At 44.4% G+C, this 18,087-nt stretch overlaps 1 protein-coding gene across 15 annotated transcripts in view; it reads left to right on the top strand.

The window, feature by feature from the left end:
• The window catches only part of SMARCD3 (SWI/SNF related BAF chromatin remodeling complex subunit D3), a 311,319-nt gene that overhangs the window by 169,042 nt on the left and 124,190 nt on the right, over positions 1-18,087 (top strand). For all 15 annotated transcript variants that reach the window (XR_012644121.1, XR_012644120.1, XM_074985431.1 and 12 more), the window contains one exon: positions 11,225-11,347. Coding sequence is in view for 13 of the 15 variants with exons in the window: in XM_074985431.1 (XP_074841532.1) it covers positions 11,225-11,347 (123 nt within the window). In the remaining 2 variants the exon portion in view is untranslated. The remainder of the gene's footprint in view (positions 1-11,224; positions 11,348-18,087) is intronic.

Here is an 18,087-nt window from a genome sequence, read left to right on the forward strand (position 1 = left end):
TCAGACCCCTGCAGAACCCCACTTGTTATGCACTTTCAGCATGACTGCAAACCATTAATAACTACTGTCTGAGAACAGTTATTCAGCCAGTTATGCACCCACCTTATAGTAACCCCATCTAAATTGTATTTGCATAGTTTATTGATAAGGAGATTATGCAAGACTGTGTCAAATGCCTTACTAAAGTCTAGGTATACCACATCCAGTTCTTCTCTCTTATCCACAAGACTTGTTATCCTGTCAAAGAAAGCTATCAGATTGGTCTGTCATGATTTGTTCTTCACAGATCCATGCTAACTGTTACCGGTTGCCCTATTTTCTTGCAGATGTTTGCAGATGAATTCCTTAATTATTTGAAACAACAAGAAGTCCTGTGGCACCTTATAGACTAACAGATATTTTGGAGCATAAGCTTTCGTGGGCATAAGACCCACTTCATCAGATGCAGCTGACAAAGCGGGTCTTTGCCCACAAAAGCTTATGCTCCAAAATATCTGTTTGTCTGTAAGGTGCCACAGGACTTCTCATTGTTTTGAAGATACAGACTAACTTGCCTACCTCTCTGATGCTTAATTATTTGCTATATTATCTTTCCCGGCACAGAAGTTAAACTGACTGGTCTGTTGTTTCCTGGGTTGTTCCTTTTTCCTTTTTATAGATGTGCACTATGTTTGCCCTTTTCCAGTCTTCTGGAATCTCTCTCAACTTCCAGGACTTTTCAAAAATTATAGCTAAAGGTTCTGATACCTTCTCTATCAGCTGTTTGAGTATTCTAGGATGCATTTCATCAGGCTCTGGTGACTTGCAGACATCTACTTTTTCTAAGTAATTTTTAACTTGTTCTTTTTTTATATTATCCTCTAAATCTACCTCCTTACCTCTGGCATTCACCATGTTAGGCATTTCTGCATCAGACTTCTTGGTGAAGATGAAAACAAAAAAGTCATTAAGCACCTCTGCCATTTCCAAGTTTCCTGATATTGTTTCTCCCTTCTCACTGAGCAGTGGGCCTACCCTTTGTTATCTGTTGAGTAGTAACAGAGAGGTAGCCCTGTTAGTCTGTATTCTAACAAAATAAACCACCAGTCAAACCCATTACAATCAACATACTACACTGATTATAGTGATAAACTATGTCATACACTTTCTAAGAAGCTGAGGAATCACTTGATTAGTATCCTGTACAGCAAGCAGGAGAGGGTCAAGAATGACCTCTCTGAACTTGAAACTCTCATCAATAATCAAGCGTTTCAATATTTTGTTAGTCTGTAGAGTGCTACATGACTGCTGGTTTGTTTTATCGGTTGTAAATTGAGAGAGATTTTCTATCAAAGCTTGCCATATCCTGGAAGCATCCAAAAGAGTCTGTATCCTTCACTGAATTTGCCAGCAAATTGCAATCACTTTCAGGAAGACATTGAAGTTTATAGTTCATAAAGGGCACCCTCACGGAAGTTGCTGTCTCTTTGTAGGTACTTGCCTCAGTAGGGGACCTTGTGCAAGTATAGAAGTTAAGAAGGTAAGCATTGCAAACTACAGTTAATTTTCTAAACAGAGTTGGCTGAGTTCTAGGACTGCTGCTTATTTAATCAAACCTGTGACTTCCCCTGGTTATTGTGAATATGATTCCTGAAGAACTTGGATAGAAAAAGCTGTTGTTCCTAGGGCTGCAAGATCTGTGAGACTTGTGTTCTTACAGTCTCTTCCATTCTGCATAGGTTCTTAGGCTGCTTTTGTTACCATAGTATCTGAGAGGCTTTGTAATTCTCACGGGTGATTCTTTCTCTCTTCCATTCTCGAGGAGTGGACTGATAAATATTTTATTGCTTCCAAAGATGCATACTCCCTCTCCCTATATCCTCAAGAGAATTCTCTTCTCATGGACATGGTGCGGCATAGGTCTAAGTAATTCACATTCAAATCAACCCCCCATGACAAAAACAATAAGAAGTGAAAATTATGAGAAGTTCTGTAGCACCTTATAAACTAACAGATTTATTGGAGCACAAGCTTTTGTGGGCAAAGACCCACTTTGCCCTTAAATATATATACAATTGGAGATACACATCTCCTAGAACTGGAAGGGACCTCAGGAGGTCATCTAGTCCAGCCCCCCTGGCAGGACCAAGCACCATCCCTGACATCTATTTGCCCCAATACCTAATGGGCCTCCTCAAGGATTGAGCTCACAACCCCTGGGTTTAGCAGGCCAAAGTTCAAACCACTGAGCTATCCCTCCCTGCCCCAGCCACCCTCAATCACGTGTTTCACTGCTGAGGCCAGCCTTGCATAGACTTATTTGCAACCCAGGTCAACAGAAGTGTCACCAGTACTGTTTCAGAGTGGGCTTGCGGAAACACTCCCTCAGGGATGCTTTCTCAATCATGTGGGAGGCACCCCTTCTCTATGCATTTCTCACCCTTCCCGTGATCCACAAACTCCTCTTCAAGATTGGATTGGACCAGGCGCACCTGATCCTCATAGCACCTGCATGGCTGAGACAAATATGGTATCCTTACCTTTGCAGACTGTCCATTGCAGCTCCATATCCATTTCCTTCCTGTTGCACCCTTCTTTCTAAGGATTTCAGTCACACCCTTCACCCCAATCCGCTCAGACTCTGCCTCCACACACAGCTCCTTCATGGCTCCATGATGCCAAAAATTCATGCTCTGAGCAGGTGAAACAAGTTCGAGTTAAGAGTAGAAGGGAATCCACTCAAAAATATTTTCTTTACAAATGAATGAGATTCTCCAAGTAGCTTAGCAAGAACCACTCTATACCTCCTCAAAACACACCCCTCTCTGACCTGTTCAGCTACTTGCTACACCTGTGGCAATTGGGTCTAGTGCTGAGTACAGCCAGGGTGCATGTTGCGGTTCTGGTGGCCTTCCACCACATGGAGGATGGTACTTCTTTCCACACTAATCCCATCACCAAAAGATTCCTGATGAACCCTCAGAATACCTTCCCATCCATCCTGTGGTTCCCACCTGGGACCTCAGTCACGTACTCAACTGCCTCATGAGACTGCCCTTTGAATCTCTGGTGACATGTCCCTGGCTGTATCTGTCCATGAAGGTCTCATTCCTTGTTGCTGTCATGTCAGCCAGAAGGGTTGGGGAGCTCTCCGTGCCAGTGAATGAACCTCCCTACATGGTGTTTACAAAGGATAGGGTAATGCTGTGACCCCATCCCAAGTTCCTTCCTAAGATTCCCTCCATGTTCCGTATCAATGAACCCATTCACTTATCTGCATTCTTCCTAAAGCTGCACTCCCATCTGGTGCATGCAGCATGGCATACCCTGGATGTATGTTGGGTGCTAGCCTTTTACATTGATCATACAAATCCTTGATGTATATCTCCCTGGCTCTTCCTTTCCTTTCCAGAACACTTCAGGCCCCACCCCCCAGTTTCATCTCAACGGATCTCCAAGTGATTCCACCTGCGTACACACTTACTATGCCCTCCACCATAGAGGTCTCCCGGGCACCATTAATGCCCATTCTACCAGGGCTGTATCTTCCAAAACTGCCTTTCTTAAGAACATGCCCCTTAAGAACATCTGCAGGGCGGCCACATGGTCTTCGAGCAGCACCTTTACACAGTACTGTGCTCTTTCTTCTTCAATCACTTCCTTAATGCAAGTGGGACAGGCAGTTCTGTTGACTGTAATCATCACTGGGCTCCAAACCCACCACTAAGGAGCATCTACTGCTTTTTAGTCACCTAGATTGGAGCACCCACAGAGACACTACTTGAAGAAGAAGTTACTCATCTTGTGCAGTAAAGATGGTTCTTTGAGATGTGTGTTCCCATGGGTGCTCCACTACCTTTCCTCCTTCTCCTGCTTTGGAGCCCCATGCTCTATTAGCATGGGTAGAGAAAGAACAGAGGGGCCTGTGCCATGCATGTGCCAAGAGCCTGAGGATGTGCTATGGCACATGCATGGCGTGGGAAACTACAGCTAATAAGGAATCTCTGATCACTGGCACGAGGATGCCCTGACACCCCAGAGTAGAGCACCCACAGGGACACACATCTCGAAGAACCATCATTTCTGCACAAGGTCAGTAATTTCCTCTTCACCACCTTTCTAGTGAAAAAGTTTTTCATAATATCCAGCCTAGACCTACCCCACTGTAACTTGAGACCATTGCTCCTTATTCTGTGATCCATCACTACTCAGAACAGCCTCTCTCCATCTTCCTTAGAACCCCGCTTCAGGAAGTTGAAGTCTGCTATCAAATCACCTCTCACTCTTCTCTTTTGCAAACTAAATAAGCCCAAGTCCCTTAGCCTCTCTTTGTAGGTCAAGTGCTCCAGGCCTCTAATCTTTTGGTTGCCCACCCCTGGACTCTCTCCAATGCATCCACGTCCTTTCTATATGGGGTGCCCAGAACTGGATGCAATTCCAGATGTAGCCGCACCAGTCCTGAATAAAGGGGAATAATCACTTTTTTAGATCATCTGGAAATGCTCCTTCAAATGCAGCCGAATATTCTATTACCCTTCTTAGCAACAAGGGCACACTGTTGACTCATATCCAGCTTCTCCTTCACTGTAATCCCCTTCTGCTGCACTGCTACTTAGCCAGTGGATCCTCAGCCTGTAACAGTGCTTGGGATTCTTCCATCTCGAGTTCAGGATTCTGCTCCTGTCCTTGTTGAACCTCATCAGATTTCTTTTGACCCAATCCTCCAGTTTGTTAAGGTCACTCTGGACTCGATCCGTGCCTTCCAATACATCTACTTGTCTCCCTAGCTTATTGTCATCTGTAATTCATCCCCTCATCCAGGTCATGAATACCAGTCCTAGAACTGATCCTTGGGGCACCTCACTTGAAAGTGACTGCCAACCAGATATTAAGCCATTGATCTCTACCCATTGGGCACAACCATCTAGCCATGTTTCTATCCACCTTACAGTCCATGTATCCAATCCATACTTCCTTAACTTGTGGTCAAGAATATTGTGGGAGACTGTATCAAAAACTTAATTGAAGTCAAAGTATATCACATCCATTGATTTCCCCATGTCCACAGAGCCAGTTACCGTATCACAGAAGCTAATTAGTTTTATCAGGCATGACTTGCCCTTGGTGAACTGTAGAGCTGAAGCCAGGTCATTCCTTGCCAGGATGGGATGAAGATTCTTAATGAATCAAGGTGTAGAAATCATAGTTCATGGATGCTGCTGTATAAGAGCTTTAATATCAATGAGGAATACAAGACTGTACCTGATCTGTTAAAATGAATTGACCAACTGTGTGTTTGAATAATCAGTCAAAGGAAACGAAGGGTCCTGTGGCACCTTATAGACTAACAGAAAAGTTTAGAGCATGAGCTTTGGTGAGTTAACTCACTTCTTCAGATGCTGGTCCTGGAAATCTGCAAGGCCAGGTATAAATAGGCCAGAGCAAGGCTGGGGATAACAAGGTTAGCTCAGTCAGGCAGGCTGAATTGTATTGTCATCAGTAGATCTGGAGGTGTGAACTCCAAGAGAGGGGACGTTGCTTTTGTATTTAGCCAGCCATTCACAGTCTTTGTTTAATCCTGAGCTGAGGGTATTGAATTTGCAAATGAATTGTAGCTCAGCAATTTCTCTTTGGAGTCTGTTCTTGAAATTTCTTTGCTGCAGGATAGCTACTTTTAAATCTGCTACTGTGTGTCCTGGGAGATTGAAGTGCTCTCCTATGGGTTTTTGTATATTGCCATTTCTGATGTCTGATTTGTGTGCATTTATTCTTTTACGTAGAGACTGTCCAGTTTGTCCGATGTATATGGCAGAGGGGCATTGCTGGCATATGATGGCATAAATTACATTGGTAGATGTGCAGCTGAATAAGCCCACGATGGTGTGGCTGATCCGGTTAGGTCCTGTAATGATGTTGCTGGTGTGTATATGTGGGCAGAGCTGGCAACAAGGTTTGTTGCATGGATGGGTCCCTGAGATAGAGTGACTGTGGTGCGGTGTATAGTTGCTTGTTAGGATTTGTTTTAGGTTGGCAGGTTGTCTGTGAGCAATGATAGGTCTGCCTCCCAAGGCCTGTGAAAGTGTGGGATCATTGTCCTGGATGGGTTGTAGATCCCTGATGATGCGCTGTAGAGGTTTTAGCTGAGGACTGTAGGTGATGGCTAGTGGTGTTCTGTTGGTTTCTCTCTTGGGCTTGTCCTGTAGTAGGAGGCTTCGTGGCACACGTCTGGCTCTGTTGATTTGTTTTCTCACTTCCTCAGGTGGGTATTGCAGTCTCAAGAATGCTTGGTGCAGATCCTGTAGGTGTTTGTCTCTGTCGGAGGGGTTGGAACAAATGCGGTTATATCTAAGTGCTTGGCTGTAAACGATGGATCGTGTGGTGTGTCTGGGATGGAAGCTGGAGGCATGAAGGTAGGCGTAGCAGTCAATGGGTTTACGGTACAGGGTGGTACTGATGTGTCCATTGTGTATAAGCACGGTAGTGTCAAGGAAGTGGATCTCCTGTGTAGATTGGTCCAGGCTGAGCTTAATGTTGGGGTGGAAGTTGTTGAAGTCCCGGTGGAATTCCTCCAGAGTCTCCTTCCCATGGGTCCAGATGATGAAGATGTCGTCAATGTAGCGTAAATAGAGCCGGGGTGTTAGTGGACGAGAGTTGAGGAAGCGTTGTTCTAGGTCAGCCATGAAAATATTGGCATATTGAGCGGCCATGCGGGTACCCATAGCTGTGCCGCTGATTTGAAGGTATATATTGTCACCGAATCTGAAATAGTTGTGTGTGAGTATAAAGTTGCAGAGCTGCTACAGATCCAGACTAACACGGCTACCCCTCTGATACTTGACAACATGCAAGGCACTGCATTTAGCCATATGGAATGGAAATCTATCAATCTCACGAGGAAGCTTGCACAAATTCAGACAGACATCATCTTTCTCTCCAAATGCAAACGAATGGACATCATACCGAATGGACTAAAGGTGAAAAATCCTTTGCAATCTACATACTGCACAGACTACAGTGAGAGATTATGCCACACACATACCTTCAAATCAGCGGCACAGCTATGGGTACCCGCATGGCCCCTCAATATGCCAATATTTTCATGGCTGACCTAGAACAATGCTTCCTCAACTCTCGTCCACTAACACCCCGGCTCTATTTACGCTACATTGACGACATCTTCATCATCTGGACCCATGGGAAGGAGACTCTGGAGGAATTCCACCGGGACTTCAACAACTTCCACCCCAACATCAAGCTCAGCCTGGACCAATCTACACAGGAGATCCACTTCCTTGACACTACCGTGCTTATACACAATGGACACATCAGTACCACCCTGTACCGTAAACCCATTGACCGCTACGCCTACCTTCATGCCTCCAGCTTCCATCCCAGACACACCACACGATCCATCGTTTACAGCCAAGCACTTAGATATAACCGCATTTGTTCCAACCCCTCCGACAGAGACAAACACCTACAGGATCTGCACCAAGCATTCTTGAGACTGCAATACCCACCTGAGGAAGTGAGAAAACAAATCAACAGAGCCAGACGTGTGCCACGAAGCCTCCTACTACAGGACAAGCCCAAGAGAGAAACCAACAGAACACCACTAGCCATCACCTACAGTCCTCAGCTAAAACCTCTACAGCGCATCATCAGGGATCTACAACCCATCCAGGACAATGATCCCACACTTTCACAGGCCTTGGGAGGCAGACCTATCATTGCTCACAGACAACCTGCCAACCTAAAACAAATCCTAACAAGCAACTATACACCGCACCACAGTCACTCTATCTCAGGGACCCATCCATGCAACAAACCTTGTTGCCAGCTCTGCCCACATATACACACCAGCAACATCATTACAGGACCTAACCAGATCAGCCACACCATCGTGGGCTTATTCAGCTGCACATCTACCAATGTAATTTATGCCATCATGTGCCAGCAATTCCCCTCTGCCATATGCATCGGACAAACTGGACAGTCTCTACGTAAAAGAATAAATGCACACAAATCAGACATCAGAAATGGCAATATACAAAAACCCATAGGAGAGCACTTCAATCTCCCAGGACACACAGTAGCAGATTTAAAAGTAGCTATCCTGCAGCAAAGAAATTTCAAGAACAGACTCCAAAGAGAAATTGCTGAGCTACAATTCATTTGCAAATTCAATACCCTCAGCTCAGGATTAAACAAAGACTGTGAATGGCTGGCTAAATACAAAAGCAGCTTCCCCTCTCTTGGAGTTCACACCTCCAGATCTACTGATGACAATACAATTCAGCCTGCCTGACTGAGCTAACCTTGTTATCCCCAGCCTTGCTCTGGCCTATTTATACCTGGCCTTGCAGATTTCCAGGACCAGCATCTGAAGAAGTGAGTTAACTCACCAAAGCTCATGCTCTAAACTTTTCTGTTAGTCTATAAGGTGCCACAGGACCCTTCGTTGCTGCTACAGATCCAGACTAACACGGTTACCACTCTGATACTAGTCAAAGGAAACTGCACTATGGTTGCAAAATATTTGTGTTGCGTGAGTTTAGATTTAGCCAGGTTTTCTTTATTTGAGAGCTGATCTTGTCCAAGCACTAGGCCATCTTGGCAGTAGAGGTGTAATTATTTGTGGTGAAGGATAAGTTGAGCTGTATGTCATCCACATACTACAGCATTTGAGTCAATGTCATCTCACCAGGTCTCCTTTTGGGCACATCTAGATGTTGAATAGGATCAGAAGCATAAGTGTCCCATTGGCGTTCTACAAGTTGAACATCTAGTTGCAGAGTTGCAGCTTTTCATAACTCTCTTCAGCATGTGTTCATCCAGGAACGACTCAAATTATTTTAGCATGTTTTCTTGGACCCCAGCCACCTCCTTGAGGCAGGAAACCCATATCTGACAGTGTTGAGTGCTGCAGAGAGATTCAGTTGGAGGAGGATGACTGACTGCCTTTGTCCACTGACAGCAGCATATCCTGTTTCAGTGTTACTTATGCTGTTACTGTTGCACATCCTGCCCTGAATCCAGATTATGCAGGTCTGGCTTTGGTTAGATTTGTTCTAGTCAGCCTTTGTCTTGCTTCTCTGAGTATGGAAGTTTGATAATGAGTAGTGTTTGGCTACAACCGTTGTATCCAGGGTAGGTTTATTCAGTGACCACCAGACACTCCTCGAATAGGCACTGACCATTTTGGTCAAGAGGGAAAGCCAAAACTTTCACTAGCCAGAAAACTCATGACTCTCAGTAGCCAAAAAGATGAATGAATCTGACATCTGCGATACTTCTTGTAAAATGAGTGACCTGGATTCTGGGAATGCAAGTAGGTTGTTGTTTGGGGGAGCAGATACCTATGAGCCAAAGAAACTTTCTTGAATGTGGAAAAACAATGAGAAATCCTATGGCACCTTAAGGACTAACAGATTTTTTTTGGAGCATAAGCTTTCATAGGCAACGACCTACTTCATCATGCATCTGACAAAATGGGTCTCTGCCCACAAAAGCTTATGCGCCAAAACAAAACAAAAAAAATCTGTTAGTTTACAAGGTGTCATAGGACTTGTTGTTTTTGCTGATACAGACTAACATGGCTACCTCTCTGTTTCTTGAATGTGTTTGATCATTTTCAGTGAAGTAAGAGGATTGTTTTTCAGAGTGCTGGGTTCTACAGTGAGCTGCAGATATGGTGGGTAATGGAGCGGTTTACCATCCCAAATAGTTCCTTCAATGAGATTTTGAGTAATATTTTGCAGCTTTAGTGGAGGCCAACAGGAAGGGGTTTTGGCCTGTAACAACATCTTAAAATGAACTTAGAGGAATTCTTTGTCTCTCAGCCTGCCTTTACCAGCTTTCATTTTCTGCTGTTGGTTTTTGACTTTGTCTCCATCCAGCACTGAATTTCAGAAAACCAAGATTTGTGTGGCCAATGAGGAGGGAAGTGTTTTTGTGGCGTTCATCATGGTGATGGTCGCGGTTTAAGTATGAGGATAATGATTGTTTGGATCATCAACATCATGGCCTGTTGTTGGAGTGATGCAGTCCTTTATCATGTTTTAGCATTTGATAAGGTCCCTTATTTTGTATTGATGAATCAAATTCATAGATGATGTTGCACTAGAAGTGGGAGAGCTCTTACCAATGTTTTACTGAGGTGATGATCTTTTCTGAGACAGTGGCTGGTTTGTGATGTCCTCTGTATGAACAGCTGACTTGAAGAACAGCTCGCAGATGTGGGTTATGCATTCTGCTTGTTTCTCCAGGTATCTTTAAGTACACTATTTATTATCAGTTCATTTGTGTCATACATATGCATACAAATAGTAACACAGAGGTAGCCATGTTAGTCTGTATTCTAACAAAATGAAACAGCAGTAATGTAGCACTTTAAAGACAAACAGAATAGACTGTCCTCACCCAGGATAGCAGCTTTTAGGTATGTCTACACTGCTGTAAAATACCCATTGCCATCCTCTCTCAGCTGAGTTGGGCTCATGTGGGGCTTAGGCTGTGGGGCCATGAAATTGAAGTACAGAAGTGGCCTTGGGTTCAAACCAAGATTCTCTGGACCTGTGATTGGTGAGGGTCCCAGAATCTGAGCTTCAGTCTGAGCCTGAATCTTTATTTACACTCATGTTTAGTAGCTTTCCAGCTTGAACCCTACAAGCTTGAGTCAACTGACATGAGCCAGGCACAATTGGTTTTTTACAGCATAAACAGATTATTTGAATCCACCATTTACACCTAAAGATTTTATGATCTAAGAGTATTGAGTCATCCATGAAAGACATTCATATGGCCAGAGCTTTTCTATTCTGGGTCATCAGTGTCCTTGCTAATACTGCATGATATTGAGAAAGGAAGAATGTGATTGCTTTAAAACTTCAGTATTATTTAATCATTTTACAATAAATAGTTTTCAAAACGTTTGTAAAAACAGAAGTGCATAACTACTTCTGCTGTGGGCTGCACTTAGTACCCTGCTTTCTTCTTTGGTTCATAGCCCATTCTCTGCTCTTCCATACTGCTGGATGGTTTGAGTGGAATTTCAAAACCCAGCATTTCAGTAAATTTTGTTACATACCCAGGGACAAATGTAGAAGTAATCTGGTGCAATTCCATTGAGCACTCAGATTCTACTGTGATAGGCCATATAAATACTTAATACATCTGTATTTCAGGGCTGCCACATACTCTGAATGTGTGCTCTGTGTGTAATTTTCTTTTCTCTGTTTAACAGCAAAAACGGAAATTGAGGCTTTACATCTCCAACACCTTTAACCCTGCAAAATCTGATGCTGATGACTCTGATGGCAGCATTGCATCCTGGGAGCTGCGAGTGGAAGGGAAGCTCTTGGATGATGTAAGACTTGGCTGCATTTCTCTCTCCACTAAGGCTGAGAAGGATCTGAAAGTTCCTGTAGTGTTCTGTAGGATGTTGAATTATCACGGAGAATGCCAGTGATAGAAAGGATGTCTCCATATAGGTATGGGAGGTCCCCAGCTACTGTGGAAGAGTTATATCCAACAGAAGTAGCGGTACAGACACAATTCTGTGGCATGTGGATGAAAAGGGAAGGGGGAGGACATGATACTGACAGAAGGAAAGAAAGAAAGAGGCCCAAACGTAGGAGGGGAGAAGATGGGGCTAAGGACTGCACTAGGGTCAAATTCTCTCCATTTATAGATGTAGTCTGGATTTGGGTTATACTTCATGGGTTAGGTCACGTCAGGGGAAAACTAGGCTTCAGTATTGCCAGATGGTGTAACGTGAGTCAGACAGGCTGCATTGTGAGAAGTAGGCTGGAGGGGTAAGGAAAGGATGTAGCGTGGTAGGTGTTCATAGGAAGGATAAGACAGCATGGCCACGTCTACACGTGCATGCTACTTCGAAGTAGCGGCGCCAACTTTGAAATAGCGCCCATCACGGCTACACGTGTTGGGTGCTATTTCGAAGTTGAAATCGACGTTAGGTGGCGAGACGTCGAAGTCGCTAACCCCATGAGGGGATGCGAATAGCGCCCTACTTCGAAGTTCAATGTTGAAGTAGGGCACGTGTAGCCGATCCACGTCCCGCAACATCGAAATAGCGGGGTCCGCCATGGTGGCCATCAGCTGAGGGGTTGAGAGACACTCTCTCTCCAGCCCCTGCGGGGCTCTATGGTCACCGTGTGCAGCAGCCCTTAGCCCAGGGCTTCTGGCTGCTGCTGCTGCAGCTGGGGATCCATGCTGCATGCACAGGGTCTGCAACCAGTTGTCAGCTCTGTGGATCTTGTGTTGTTTAGTGTAACTGTGTCTGGGAGGGGCCCTTTAAGGGAGCAGCTTGCTGTTGAGTCCGACCTGTGACCCTGTCTGCAGCTGTTCCTGGCACCCTTATTTCGATGTGTGCTACTTTGGCGTGTAGACATTCCCTCGCAGCGCCTATTTCGATGTGGTGCTGCCCAGCGTCGAAGTTGAACGTCGACGTTGCCAGCCCTGGAGGACGTGTAGACGTTATTCACTGAAATAGCCTATTTCGATGTAGCGTGCACGTGTAGACGTAGCCCATATGTAGGGGATCAGGAATAGGTTGGAAGAGGATTGTATCTGTTTTTAATTGCAGTAATAACTAAATGTTGCAGTCAGGGTTTTAGGCCCCTTCTGCAAGTGCAGACCATGCATATAGCAAAGACAATCTCACATTCTGAAGTGCAGTTCACACCAGTGAGGGTTATGTCACTGCTTGCCCTTCAACTTTAGGTGCCTCTTAGTGTTTTGCTGTTGAAATTCACAACCTGTTAGCAGTGCTTACAAACAACATAAAAGCATGTGGGTCAAATGCTGAATGTCTGTACATAGCTGCAGCCCCCATCGAGCAGCTCTGACCCTAGTCATCTACCAGTCAACCCCAGTCACGCTCTGGCTTCTCCCAGTCTTGGATATTGCTTGCAGAGACTGCAACATGCTCCCAGTCCTGAATTTTCTCCAAACGTGTTCTGTACTGCTCGGCCCTTTCATGGAAATTTCAGATGTTAAGGGTCCATTGCTCCTGTAAAGGATAAATATTCAACAATTTGTTAGTTTAATTGGCAATGCCTAGGTACCCCAAAGGGAGTGAATAGGTCTGTTAACCATCAAGTGGCTCATTCCTTGCATTGATGGCCTATCAGCCATTAATTTATCTAGCTCTTTTTTAAACTGTGTTATAACCTTGATCTTCATAAAATCCTCTGTGAAAGAGTTCTACAGGTTAACTCTCTGTACGAAGAAATACTTCCTTTTGTTTGTTTAAACCTGCTGCATATTAATTTCATTTGGTGACTCCTCGTTCTTGTTTTGTGAGAAGGAGAAAATAGGACTTCCTTATCTACTTTCTCTATGCCATTCATGATTTATAAACCTCTTATCATACCTTCCACTAATCAACTCTTTCACAAATTGAAAAGTCCCAGTCTTTTTTAATCCCTTCACATACGGAAACTGTTCCAGACCCCTTATCATATTTGTTGTCCTTTTCTCAACCTTTTCCAATTCTGATGTATGCCTTTTGAGATGGAGCCGCATGTTTATGCAGTATTGAAGACATGGGTGTACCATGGATTTATTATAGAGGCAATGTGGTATTTCCTGATTTGTCATCTATCCTTTCCTTTCTTAATGATTCCTAACATCCAGTTCATGTTTTGACTGCTGCTCCACACCGAGTGGATGTTTTCAACGAACTATTCAAAATGACTCCAAGATCTTTCCTGAGTGGGAACAGCTAATTTAGACCCCATCATTTTATATGCATAGTTGAAATTGTTTTCCAATGTTCGTTACTTTGCATTTATCAACTTTAAATTTCATCTGCCATTTTGCTGTCCAATCACCAAGTTTTGTGAGATCCTTTACGACATGCCTAGGACTTAACTGTCTTGAGTAGTTTTTTTTTTATCATCTGCAGATTTTGCCACCTAATTGTTTACCCCTTTTTTCCAGATCATTTTTGAATACATTAATTAGGACTGATCTGAGTACAGACGCCTGTAGAATATCATTATTTATGTCTTCCCATTTTGAAAATTGATCATTAATTCCTGTCATTTGTTTCCTAGCTTTTAACCAATCACCCGTCTATGAGAGAACACTTCTTCTTGTCCCATGGAAGCTTACTTTGCCTAAGAAACTTAGGTGAGGGACGTTGTCAAAGGTTTTCTGAAAAGCTAAGTATACTATATCCACTAGGCCCCACCCCCTTTCCGCTTCCATTGTTACCCACTGAAAGAATTCATGATTTGCCTTTCGAAAACAATGTTGATCGTTGTTTTTTGGGAAAGAGTCATTCATATATTTAAAATTTTGTTCTGTACTATAGTTTCAGCCAGTTTACCTGGAACATTAAGTCAGGCTTACTAGTCTGTATTGCCAGGGACTCCGCTAAGAACCCTTTTTAAAAATTATTTCACATTAGCTATCTTCCATTCATTTGGTACAGATACTGATTTAAATGACAAGTGACAGCAGGTGTCAGCAGCCCCCAGCACCTGTGCCAAGAGTGGCGCAAGAGCCAATTTTCATCAGCATGCAGGGTGAGAGTTCAGCCCTGCCCTGCCCCTACTCCCCCCATGCAGCTGAGAGCTTACTCAAAGCCATGCCACCTGTGAGTTAACAAAATTCCAGCTAATGCTACCGCTTGACTTACTTGACTTAAACCCTGCTGGGTGGAGCATAGGTCATTTAAAAGTCTCCTCCACTTCACTCTGTCTTGAAACAAATTCTAGCTGATCACAGGAATACCCCAGTTGGTGTTATTCGTTCTCAGTAGATCTTTTCCACGTTGTCCAAGGCCTTCATCTTTTGTGTTTTCCTTGCAGTTTCCATTTGAGACCTTGACGGACTATGCCTGATGAAGGTTTTCTGAGAGAGTGGCCTAGGCATCCCCACTATCTTCCCTTGATTTGAATGTCAAGTGGTTCTTTTCCTGCTCTGTTCCAAAGTTCCTCATTTGTGATGAAGTCTTGTTATTTGATGCAAAGGATGTGCCTCAGGTATCTGTTCATGAATGTCTGTAGCTTGTGATTTGAAGACTTTTTAATAGGCCAGGTTTCACATCCATGGTGACTTCCTTGTCATGGTGAGGTGGTTTGTGTGTCTCGATGACCCAGAGAGCTATGCTAGTGGGAACTACAGATCCTGGAAAGGTCACCCAAACTGGACAGGTCAAAGGTTAGAGACCAGACAAATTTGGATCACCTCTCCCCGAGGTAAAAGGGGTTAACTTAGGGTTAACAGTCCTATCCATAAAAACTAAAAGTTACAGAAACATCTTCAAAAAAAGCCTACAAGCTAAAGCTACCGACCATCACCTAAATGGTAAAACACTGCCTGTTTGTTTGTTTATTAATGAAACTATTGTAAGCAGGACTATTAGTGACTTTTACAAGTATCACTGGCTCTTGGTCCATATGTAGAGGTCAAAAGGTCAAATTTTGGCACTCTGCCTTGGAAAAATTGCTGATCCCTGAGTTACAGACTTCCATTAGTAGTTTAGCTATTTCATGTTAGAGTTCCTTCAAAAATCTTGGGTGAATCTCCCTCTCAGCCTCAGCCGTGATGACTAATGCAAAATATTAATTTAGTTTTTTCACAATATAGTAATCCCCCAGTATTCATGAATTTGATTTGTGCTTAGCTCACATTAACGTGAGAAGTGCAAATCAAAAGCGCTCCAGCCCCCAGCTGGGGGAAACAGGGGAGAAGCCCTCCTGCAGCTTTTCCCAGCTGCAGAGATGCCACACTGCCCACTAAGCTCCCTCAGCTGGGGGAGCAGACAGTTGCGGTGGCGCAGCTTCTCTTCAGCTTTCCCTGGCTGGGGAAGCCAGGGAGAAGCTGCACCTGGCTTCTGCCAGTGGCTGGGAGCCAGGAGCCAGGCTGCCACTCAGTTCCCAGCTCCCCCTGGCTTGCGGGACCCAGGAAACTGACCAGTACATGGCTAGTCAGTTTGCTGGGTTCTGCTAGGGGAGAGAAGCCCCTCTGGGAGCCAGGAGACTGACCATCCCTGGTGGGCTGGTCAGTTTCCTGGCTCTTGCAAGCCCAGGGGATCTGGGAACCAGGCTGCTGCCTGGTTGCCATGTCCCCTGACTTGCGCAAAATTTGAGTTACTTGGCGGTTGCAAGGAACACAATCCCTGCATAACTTGAGGGTCTACTGTAGCTTTATTGTCATTGAGCACTCCTTTAGAATCTCAGTAGCAGTTGGTCTTGCTTTGAGCATTGGGGTGGACTAGATGACCTCCTGAGGCCTCTTTAAACTCTAATCATTTATGCTTGTATGACCATCCAGTGGCCCCACTGACTGCGTAGGATTCCTGCTTGCAATGTATGTAAAAACAATTGCTATTACTTTTTGAGTCTCAGGCTGGTTGTTCTTCAGATTCTTTTTTTGGCCTTCATAAATATATTTTGACATTCAACTTGCCAGACCTTATCCCCCATTCTCTTTTCCTTAGTAGTAGGCGTCCTTCAGTCTGCGTAGACTATGGATCACGCCCTTTATAGTTTCAGTTGAGGACTTCATTTACAGCGTGTACTGTGACTATGAAGACCCACATGAGAGTGACAGTCCTTGCTGCATCTCTTGCAGATGTGGTGGGTGTCTGGCAAGTCCTTAGTGTGCTTTCTGTGCGCTCGCTTCTCCTCTGCTAGCTGTCTGATCCTCATCTCGCCCTTCTGAAGGCCCTTGTGTAACCCCTGCCTCCATCTGCTGCAGTCGTTTGCTAGTTCTTCCCAGTTGTCCAGCTCGATGTCTACCTCTCTGAGGTCTCTCTTGCAGACATCTTTGTAGCGCAACTGGGGGCGTCCGAGAGGTCTTTTGCCGGAGGCTAGCTCACCATACAGGATGTGTTTTGGAATCCTTCCATCATTCATCCTGTGGACGTGGCCAAGCCAGCGGAATCGACGCTGCCTGAGGAGGGTGTGCATGGTTGGGATTCCAGCTTGCTCGAGGACGGCGGTGTTGGTCACTCTGTCCTTCCATGATATTCCAAGGATGCGCCTGAGGCAGGATTTAAATGATACTTTTTCTCTCACTGCTTCTTTTACTTTATTTTTTAGCCACAGTTGCACTTTTTTTCTTCTCTTATTATGCTTTTTAATTTGGGGCATACATTTAAGTTAAACCTCTATTATGCCATCTTTAAAAGTTTTCATGTCGCTTGCAGAGATTTCCACTTTTGGCACTGTACTTTTTAATTTCTGTTTAACTTCCTGATTTTGGTGTAGTTCCCTTCTCTGAAATCAAATGCTACATTGTTTGGCTGCTGAGGTGTTTTCTCCTGCACAAGGATGTTACATTTAATTATATTATGGTCACTAATACTAAGTGGTCCACCCATATTGGCGTTCTGTGTTCCACTTAGGACTAAATTCAGAATTGTCTCTCCTTTTGTAGGTTTCAGGACCAGCTGCTTCAAGAAGCAGTCATTTAAGATGTCAATAAACTTTTTCTTCTCTGTTGAGTAGTCCCTGTGGGTGTTCCACTTATGTGTCGGTGCATCCTTGTGCCAGAAATCAGAATGCTTTTAGAGCAATACCCACCCCCATTCCCAATGCTGTGCATGTCCTCTGGCCATCTTGAGCCACTGCTGCTCTGAGTGCATGCACTGCACAGCCTTCCTCAGTTCCTGTTCTACTGTCCTCACTGAAGATGGATGTGGAGTAGCTCCTCTCCTTACCCGAAAGAAACATCAGAAACCTTTAGTTAGTCTTCCCGTTTACCTCATAGTTTTATAGTTACATCTTTTGACCTCATTTATTTCCTTAAAAAAAAAAGCAGCTGCTACAGCAACAGCTCTCTTCTGTTCTCTTCACAATGCCAGGCTCTCCAGTGATAAAGAACTGTGATTCACGTAGGGGCTCATTGCCCATATCTGATGGGTATGCCTCCTGCGTAGAATGCCTTAGGGAAACCCATAAGGCCAACAAGTGCCCCCATTGCCTGGGTATGCCGGCAGAGGCATGGAAAGAAAGGGGAGCATGACTAAAGGTGCTACTCTGGCAGAAGTCCCTATCATTCAAGGACAACCCAGACTATATGCAGTACAGCAAAAGCCCTCAGATAAGGTAGCTGTACCGCCCCACAAAG

Source organism: Carettochelys insculpta, chromosome 2 (assembly GCF_033958435.1).
Source record: "Carettochelys insculpta isolate YL-2023 chromosome 2, ASM3395843v1, whole genome shotgun sequence".
NCBI lineage: Eukaryota > Metazoa > Chordata > Testudines > Carettochelyidae > Carettochelys > Carettochelys insculpta.